Source organism: Opisthorchis viverrini (assembly GCF_000715545.1).
Source record: "Opisthorchis viverrini unplaced genomic scaffold opera_v5_6, whole genome shotgun sequence".
NCBI classification, from domain to species: domain Eukaryota; kingdom Metazoa; phylum Platyhelminthes; class Trematoda; order Opisthorchiida; family Opisthorchiidae; genus Opisthorchis; species Opisthorchis viverrini.
Window position 1 is genome coordinate 3,781,471 of NW_008751662.1, and position 10,194 is coordinate 3,791,664.

General features: G+C 43.6%; 1 protein-coding gene across 1 annotated transcript in view; it reads right to left on the reverse strand.

The window, feature by feature from the left end:
• Window positions 1-2,856: 2,856 nt before the first annotated feature.
• T265_00662 (hypothetical protein) overlaps window positions 2,857-10,194 on the reverse strand; it is a gene marked incomplete at both ends in the record, with an annotated part of 14,128 nt that continues 6,790 nt past the window's right edge. Inside the window, 2 exons of the mRNA XM_009164490.1 lie at window positions 2,857-3,497; window positions 9,110-9,391. Coding sequence (XP_009162754.1) covers window positions 3,116-3,497; window positions 9,110-9,391 — 664 coding nt within the window. The remainder of the gene's footprint in view (window positions 3,498-9,109; window positions 9,392-10,194) is intronic.

Genomic DNA, 10,194 nt, shown 5'->3' on the forward strand with positions numbered 1-10,194 from the left:
GTTATCCATTTCAGCCGACTGAAACCACCACGTGAGGAAATAATTAAAGCAGCCAAAACCCAAATGGAGCTGGAATTATTACCACATGGGCAGTTACGCAGGGCGACGGGGCCGTCCGTTTTAGGAGGCAGGTAGTGCACGACGCCAAGCTCAGTTCCTAGACGTTCCCAATGGGTTCCAGCCGATGCGAACCGCAAACTACCTAGGCTACGAATGAGCGGTCAACACTGGAAAAAACCTAAACGATTCCCATTATCACCACGTTTTACCAACAACTCTCGTTTTACTGCGGCAATCTTCTGCGCCTCACACTTGTTACGCGAAGCCCAGAAAGCGGTTATCTTCGAGATTCCTCAATCGCCATAGAGGGCTTAAGCCAACCTTTGAAATAAAGTTTTATCAAACCCCAGCGGCATTTCTAGGCCTGTGATGACCCTAAAATATCATCGCTTTAATAAAACTGGTCTGAACAGCCTCTTTAGCGTACATTTCATGTACGATTACGACCACACTTGGAGAACCTACCGACGAAGGTAAAGTTGTGCACTAGTGTGTGCACTATGGTGTCCTTTGTCTCTTGCCAAAGAAGCGTCGACAATGAAGCTAGAGTATAAGAACGCTCTCGAATACCCCCAGAGGAAATCGATAACATTTCCAATAACTAACATTCTTCGTTTGTTTACATGTAACCGCGCGCTTCCGACACCACACGTGCGCCAGCGTGCTCTGATGATAGACCATCCTTTCCTGTACCTGTGTTTCTCCGTTAATAGTCGGTGCAGGGTGCTATCACTTTGTCATATACGCCAGATACCGTGCTCTTCGGTCTAATGAGCTGCCATCTCTTGAGCACCGACAGAGTGAGCACGATCGCTCCGCCACACAGTGAATTATCACACATGGTCCTCGCTCGGTTGGCTTTCCGGTAGCGTTTATTGATTCAGGCTCTGCTACTTTTAACTTCCATTTTGCAATATCCAAGATTTTTACGAAGTAAAATTCGATTTTGCCCTGAACTATGAAAGTTCTTGCCCAGTGGGACTCTTGGGCGTAGCGCTCTGTGGATACAATAAGAGGCTTGGCAAAAAACATTCTCGCGCTTATTGTTTGGCGTCTTATTTCATTGGGAAAGGCAACTGTCGTGCGGCTGATATATTCAATCGTCTGTTATGAACCAAAGCGAGAATATTCATATGATATATTTTTATAGCCCAAAATCATCCGGGCAATTCGTCATCTTCGTAAAGACTTCGTTGAACATGCAACCGGTTCACTCTCGTTAGGTTTGCTTTTATATGTGGCTTGTACCTGCCAAACGAGCTGTTGAAAACACGATTTTGCCCAGCGTTTTGTTTTCAAACATACAGATATGCCATCTAAACCACTCCCATTGTATGAGAATTTTTGGCAAAAAACAGAACGGGCACATCCAATAGTCCAAAAATAGTTCCTCAATTTTAGAAATTAACGCGATGATAATTTTTTTTCATGTCATTCGTTAGACAGTCGCTTATTGTTTGTATTTCGCGGTTGTAAACGAGGGACACTCGGAAAAACTTGAAACATGAAACGATTCAAACCGACAATTCACTGGACTCATTAAAGGCGTGCTTCAAATATGTTAACTTCACCATCTGTATTTATTTAAGACCCGTATACCGGCTCTTTTTTCCATTTCAGAACCGTGGAATTCAACGGGACATGCTTCACACTGGACCGTTGGAATCAGGTTGCTGCACTACGCTGGAAGAGCCCGCCCCAATGCACAATCCGTTGTTGCTAGTTGGTCAGGTTAAAAGGCGGCGTGTTGCCCGTCCTCTGCGTGGTCATCAATCAATGTTGTGTTGAACAAACGGGTAATGAATTTGTATTACGTCACAGTGAAGTAGGAAGCTCGCGCTGGTGGATTTTCTTGAACCAAGGCTACCATTAGCTAGCCCCTGAACTGATCAAACGGAAAATCAGTTTTGGACTGGGCGGACTTTGCTGCAAGGTGAATAGCGCGTACGGGTGAGCGAAACAAGTATAGATGAAAAGTAGATGGACGGGGTAAATAAATTGGTGGGAGAATCATCATGGCGTCAAGTTAGATTCTAGTGAGTCACTCCACGACTGTTCGTTCCATTCGTACTAGGTCAGTGGTAACAAGTGAGTTAAGGAAACTTAGGCATGACTGGAAGTATGTTTTGACTTAGGATACAGTGATCGTGCGAAGGAGTAATCGAAAGGGCAGTAACTATTCGCAGATGTGGGATAAAAAACGCATGGTTTCAAGTTGAGAAGGAGTATACCACACGTGGGTTGAGTTGACATCTCACTGTGCAGTATACGGTGTCTGCCAGTTTGATTTATTTATATGTAAGTATTAGTTATGTATGAACTTGTTTACTGGGCTTCGGCTCATGATGTTTTTGCCTGCTATCCACTGAAATTATTGTGAAACCCTACCTTCTGAGAATCACTGTCCCCTGGTACTTCCTCAGCGTGCATACTACAGCTGTAATGAAATGTGTTCAACAATGACATACAGTGCTAACACAAAATCAACCATAATGATGAACACATTGCTCTCGAGCATGTGGAGAAAACACTTCATTCGAAATGAAGAAACGACTACATGGGAAATGGCGGTAGTGATTAGAGGAGAATACACCAACCAGCACAAATACAACTTGAATGCATATCGCTAACTCAAGTGTCCTAACTCGAAGTTCACTTAATCCATAATTTTGGACCAAGGCAGATTGTGGAACAGCATGCTACCGGCTGCTTGACGCCTAGCATTCCAAACGATACCGTGAAAAGAGAAAGACTACGTTTGAAAAAATAATATTGATTCAAAATCGAAAGACCAAAACCAGGTTTCAAAAAATTGGACTGTCAAAATCAGATCCGAAAGTTCCAGTAAAAAACTATATTATATAGTTTTACATGGTATAATGTACACTACATTAGGAGAAAATGCTCTGAGAAAATGAACAAGGGAAACGTTCAACAGGAGTGATGAAGAATCTGGTGCTAGAAGTAACAGAAGCGATAAACGCGACAATAAATTTACAACAATTGAAAGACAGCTACTGAGGACGAGGAGAAAATGAATTGGAGAAAAGCGAGGCTAACATTCGGGATTCAGCAGCCTGGCACGTCTCCAAAGATATAAAAATAGAAGTAAGTTTGCGAAAAGCAACGACAGAAGCAATGGGTAGTAAAAATTCGCCATTACATCGAGATCTTCTCTGATGGCTTCTTCACATCCAGCATCCAACTCCACAAGGTATGTTCCCGTCATGGCCGACTCCAGCTGCGCTAACGAACACATGAAACCGGACTCTTGTGCCAGCTGCGAGGGACCGCATGCCGGTGGCCACAATGAGTAAACAAAAGTATCATTTGGCCTAGTGTGGTTTCTATAACGAAACCGAACCAAGAAGTCGTCAGCTGCTGTGGGGTTTTGATGCAATTCAACAATCAGGCTGCTTGCCACCGGTGGCTTCAACCTGAAGGGGAATTCCAAGAGCGAATGAATTAGGAGAGAGGGTATTGGACAAGAAACAGGCCGTAAATGGTACGATCGTTCTATCAAAGATCCACTTAATATTGACATCTATGTATTTACAACGGAAATCCACGAATCAACCGCATTCATTCCGTTCGCCCATAAGCAACTCATCTAACTTGGGCATTGTTCCACTTGCATCCGATACGACTAAAGCAGCGTGAACAAAATATCTTCTCTAATAAGAACAGAAGACCGTTGTCGTTGTAGACAGGTGTGCATTCCGTAGTGTCCGGAGCACACGGAGACTTGATAGTGATCCACCAATGGCGAAGAAGCACAATATTAAGTCACTATCAACAAACGTTAGACGAGCGTTTCTCTAGAAGGGAGGGCCAGTATGAACACATTCCTTCAACATTCGAATACTGCTCAGTCAGTGAATGAAGAGGTTATGTTAAATTTAGGCATTTTTCTAGAACTATCCCAGCTCTCACATGTTTGCTGTATTGGCCTTCAAAGTAATCTTCTCAAAGCGATACAAGTACTTACAGAATCAGTCTAGAATAAACTATGGTTGTCCTTCTCTAGAGAGATCAACCGTTCGGATCTTTGAAGCATACACCCACTGAAAAACAGTTTTTGGCAGATTCATGTAGTTTAATCAAAAGAGTATGAATGCCTTGGAATCTATTCTAGGTATTACCTACAGAAGAATTCCAAGTTGTTGATGTCCTCTATGAATTAGGCATGATCGATGGATATGTTCAAATGGACAAAAATCCAGTCACACAGAAGAAACGACTGAAGATGCCATCTTTGTCGTGATAAATGAAAACGAAGTGCACACTTTTGTAGCTCCCTATGTCTCTGAAGTGCTGATATCAAATCATAAAATTTTCCAGCCTTTCAAACTGGCAACTCATCTGCATTCTGGTGTCTTTTCTCCGCACACCACTCTGAACTACGCAGGTCCTTAAACAGACTGCGACCACACTTAATCACCCAGTGTTTTTGTTCGGAAACCGCCCTAGATACTGAGAAGGAATATACAATACGAACAAGATGATTGAGACAAATGATTTTTCCCGGTCGTAAACCTTAAAAGCTCACACAGGTGCTGAAGTGACCATACGAATTGTAATCCGGCAAAGAGTGCTCTCAACTGGTTTCAGCTCTCTTAAAAGCTGTATACTGCATAGCTCGAGCACAGAGTGCCGCCTAGCCAAATACCAATCTCACATTCTACTACAAGTTGTTGACATAAAAATAACTGTTGGCCTGTGATGCGTCGTCAGTGACTAGCTGCAGCGCTACCGGGTGGAAGCACGATGGCTAAGATACGGGCACTTTATCCAAGCCTAGACAAGAGTAGTCGGGATGTCAGGATTGAATTCGAACCACAAACCCTACAGTCAATACGTTCGTGGTTTGAACATTGAGTTGTCTTGAGTTCACGTTGTTGAACTAAGTGAACTATGTGAACTATGGCTGTGCATTAGAAACAAGAACGCATGGTTTCCAAGGGTAAAAAATACTTCGATGGTGAACCTGTCTAAGTGTGATAAAAATGCGCAGGAGCCCAGAGACACTCTGCTAAATCAACTGAAACAACGTACCGGATAAAACAGAGTAAAGAACATTGTACAGCCATATGGCGAACAATTTTGCTCAGTATGATGTACCACAAATTTTACCTAGTGAACTCGTGAGCAAATACAAGTGTTTAGAGAGCTGACATAATATGATACACGAAAAAAAGGAAGCGCTGATCCCCAACTGAATGCTAGAAGTGCTAGGTAGACAAGCTTCATTGCCACGGACCAGTATTACCAAGAGCTCACACCATGGCTCTTTTCTTCAACGGAACGCCACCTGAGTTGAATTACACCCTATGCATGCTGTTTATAAAGCAAGGGTCTAAGCTACAAAATTTACTACAGCACTGCAGGCCAAACAAGAGAGAAGCGTGGAATGTGGGCCTTGGAAGCGAAAACCTCCAGGAAATCAGCAGTGTACCGACTGGTTGGATGAGTGAGAAGAGATTGGCTTTATCCTCTCACCAAAGCAGGTAGAAAGTGATTTACTGGTGTGACTACCACAGCATGTATAGTGAGAGACAAAGTTAAGCCTTTCAGCTAAATGATGTGCCGAATGTTTCAAAGCGCATTTCCCATTCGGTGGCTGCAAATGATAGCTTTAACCTTTGACGTCGCAGACTGATGCATTCTTCATATGAATATCACCCAAAATTTCTTATATGTTCTCAGGTTACCCACAGTAGTGACTGACCAAGGTAACTCAGGTAGCTTACGAAACTGTTCCGGATCATCACCGTCATTTTTAGGTGGCGTTAAGTTTTCATACGTAAAAAACGCATCTTCTAGTAGCTAGACCACACTCCTGTCTGTTTACAGTGCTCCCCCCTACATCTGGCGAGTCCTTCATCTCGGGTTCTGTGGCAAAAAGTTCAATTTAGCTTGCTGCGTCAAAAAGGTACATCGAATTAGGTGCCCGAATTACAATCCCGAAGAAACAACAGATGAATCAGTTACATCCAATGACTGACTTGAGCCAACAGGAGCCATGTAACAATGTGAAAACAAATCACAACCCATCTGTTAGTAATTCAGTCGTTGAGGTACATCAAGGAGGTCTGTGTTCGAGGTTACCTATCGAATGGATGTGATAACCAAAAGTGCTTGCTACTTCAATTTCACACGAATGCAACAAGGAAAATTTGATAACAGAAAATCGTTCAGCCACACATCGTCGTTTTGGTGAGTTGCATAAGATACATTGACGGAAACCTGAGGTCAAGAAATGAAGTCAAGATGTTCCAAAGGGTGTCCAACCTTGAGCACGGACTTCAAAGCACTAGGCGGGCGTTCATATTCAAGACACGTTACCATTCTAAAGGCCGTTTACTGGCCTAACAATTCTCCAGGGTTATGTTGGAGATTTCCTTGATAAAAAAAATGCCGACCCTTACTAACAGGTACTGAAAAGCCTCTATGGTAAAAAAAAATACGGTTCACTTAACGTCAAACGCGTATTAACATAGAAATGAAATTTCGCAAACGTTGATCAGGATCCAAAGATTCTTCTGGAATGCAGGCCGGTGTGACATTTCCGTGGGCCGGACAAAAAACCAAACCATATAACAGTGGCAGGATGAAAATACCCAGATTTTGTCACGAGTAAACTATAGGTGATTTGAAAGAAGTTGCTCCACCTCTTGGTGGTTTTTATCCCGAAAAAGCGAAAATATGGGCTACACTTAAACACCATGAGCACTCATCCAAGCAGCAGCAACATCAGGCTCAGCTGGCGCTAACTCGCACCTAGGCAGCCAACGTACATACATGCTACTCTCAGCCCTACGAATGGGGCTGCACCTCATAGGTTAATTGAAACAGATCACAGTATGATATTTTGCTCAAGCAAAAGGATTTCGCAATCTTATAGTTTCCCTTTGCTTGTCATTGTGGGCATTAACCGTAGCGAGCAATCTACGAAAGAAAGTCCATCCGCTAATCCATTTCTTAATATTTATGTTAATATGAAGGATCGACACCTTGAACAAAGGCACCTCACGCTAATTCTGAGGCCTGTCATCGCTACACTATCATTACAATGGTCGAAGTCCTTAGCTAAGGAAACTCTGGGACGAGAAATTCTGTATGTTGCATGTGGCATAAACTGCATGCCAGAAAAGAGTCTGATTCAACGAGTACCACTCCACTTCACCCCATATTGTGGAAAAGAGTAAGAAACCTGGAAAACAATTACACCGCAGATTCACGCAATATCCCAGTTATGGTGATGATCAATCATGACAGTCACACAAACAACCTTCGACATGACGGCTAAAGTGCAAATTCGTACAAAACTTCGATGGGATTGCGAGTAGGCTTATGGCAATGTGGTGGAGAGTCTGTAGCTACCCAGTCACCCACATACTTGACTGTTCAGCTCACAGTCGCTCGAGACTTGTCTTTTTTCATACTCACAAACCATGTCACATTAAGGTGACTCATCGGACATCGATTGTCTGTACCGTATAGTGAGCGTAGCAACAGCTCATGTGCTAACACACCCACGTACACACAAAACTAACCTACATATAGCGAAACCGAACACAGTCAGCACACACAGACTCGCGCGCGCACGCAGGGATCAGGAGGTCAACCACTCTCCTCAAGTCCACGGACAATTATGGAACACGTGTGGCAGTCGTACTGNCGTTCCCGCCGTCCGGACTTTCACCAAGGAACTCTCACAGACGATAAGTTCCTCATTTGACTTGCTCCCATTTTGCATTGTATTTATTTTTATACGTGTGACATCTCACCATTGTCAACTATACTAAAAACTTTTATTAGTGCATATACCTTCTGAATTGTATTATGGTCATCAACAGTGCACTGATAAGTCCAACACCCCACAGTTAACGTGGAATAGTTACAGTCAGTATACACAGTGAAAGTACGGGGTGCTAAAGTACCTCTGTATAATGCACCGAACTGAAGCTACGTCATGTTACCAGCACCACTGGAAGCCGTACCACGCCAACTAACACTTCAGCTATGCCACAAGTGACCACATACAGCAGAATCAATTAGCGAGAGTTGGGCAGCCCGAACAGAATCAACGACTCCACATTAGTTACAACCCTCTTCGCACCCTTGGCCATTTGAGGCTATCTCCGTAATTTATTCTGCCTCACCATGTTTAACATGTGAACCGGATTTAGTTGCCTCTTGTAACGTATATGAACGACTGTCTCAGTGGAGCCGCTAAAACCACTGTACAAGTACGAGGCTCTTACAGATGATGATGATGATGATGACTGTCTGGGTCGATGCTCTACTTCAAGAGGCCAGTAACGTTATATAATTGAGGTTCTGGATGGACGCAGTTTCCAAGCAAGTCTAAAGTACTCTACTGACTAAGCATATATCGATTGGTTACAATCATGTCTAAAAAGCTCTTTCTTAAAATTCATGTCGGAGGTTGGTTGTAAGGCTACCATGTCTTGGGACTAGGAACTGAATCACTTGCTGGCTTTCAAAGCGATAAGGCGACGCCTGTTCCATTTTCAGGGATTACTGGCAACATTCCAGATGCTCATACATAAGAAGAGCAGCTAACGGTAACAGATCCTGTTTTCAGTGACGTAAGGCACGCATAGTAATGAGGAACGGTGTGTGGTGTCGTCCGACTAATGGCCACAGCTCAGTCCGTTTTCACACATAGTTTCCTTGTGTTTCAGAGAAGGAGAATGAAACGTATAAGCTGGAATATACTTATGTCAGAATTTTACCAGCTAACTTGGAAAAAAGTCAGAGGAGACAAGCATCAGTCAGAGCCCAACTGCTGTTGATTTGTCGTTTCTAAGGGGTCCGTCGGTTTTCACGAGAAAGCATGTAACGGATAGCTACCTTTGGGGGTGAACTTGTCAGAATGAGAACTTCCTTTCTTTGTGACTGTGAAACAGAGCAATATACCTTTAGGACAGAAAACGTTACAAGAAGGAAGTTTTCCAAAAACGCAAGTTGAAGCGGTGGTAATTCACGTTGAAAAAATACAGAAGGATCGTATAAAACTCACCGATTGAAAATGCCCAAATGACTCAGCACCGCTGCCAGGGTCGAGTCGTGCGCGAAATAGGCGATCAACCGTTGACCGGAACCAACTACTTCCAGTCCAGACGTGGGAGCAACTAATGGCAGAGGCTTCGCAAGTTTCTTCTGCTCAGCTGACGAACTACGCGACAACTCAAGGTTAGCCCGCGTGCGAAATAGACGGAGCATATGTGCTACCAGAGGACCTCCACGAAGTCGAGTAAGAGCTGGGGTGGAGAACCGAATGTAGTGTTTGAAATCAAGCATCCTGGCGCATTGTTGTGCTATCTCACTGGTCAACCAATGAGGCCATGGTAACTGATGCAAAACCCAGACGCCCACAGGGTCGCAAATCTTCCATCCGACGCGAAGCCGACCAACGGGTGTGGGGTTCTCAGGGAACATGACAGCTATTTGTGCAAGAGAAAATGAATTAAAGTTAACAAAACATTTGGCGTTAAGATACAGTGCGTCTGAGAGCTGGGGCCATGGTGCCCGGCTGGACAGATATAACTTACATCCTAGACGAACAACCGAAATTCGTAAAAAAAATCAACCTATGCTTTTTTCATAATTGCACTCAATATTGGATCACAGGCTGTGCAGGGGTTATACGAAACCTATAGAATATCGATGAGTACTCTGTAGAGCGTAAACCTCGCGTTAAAAAAAGAGACGCAATAGTTTGTCGCTAGAAATCAGCTCCCATGGACAGTGATACTGTGAGGACTAACAAGCAAAGCTGAAATGGGAGTTCGCTTGTCCACCTTGGTATAACAACAAACTCTGGAAAAATTCCATCCCTTTCGATGGTGTTTCTTTGGAAGCCGAATGACCAAACGTTATTTTAGGAAATAACTTCAGCCAGTCTAAATAGCTGAAGACATTTCGAAACCTCTGGCATATTCTGGACACAAAAGTCATGGAATTTACGACAAGGACTGATAGTTTTAATGATGGAATGTGCTATATCTGCTGATTCACCAATCTGAGGTATCTGCTGCCGACCCGCTTCAGTGCCTAGTGCCGGAGAAAAAAGGCTCACAGAAGGGAACACAACAGCTATATTCC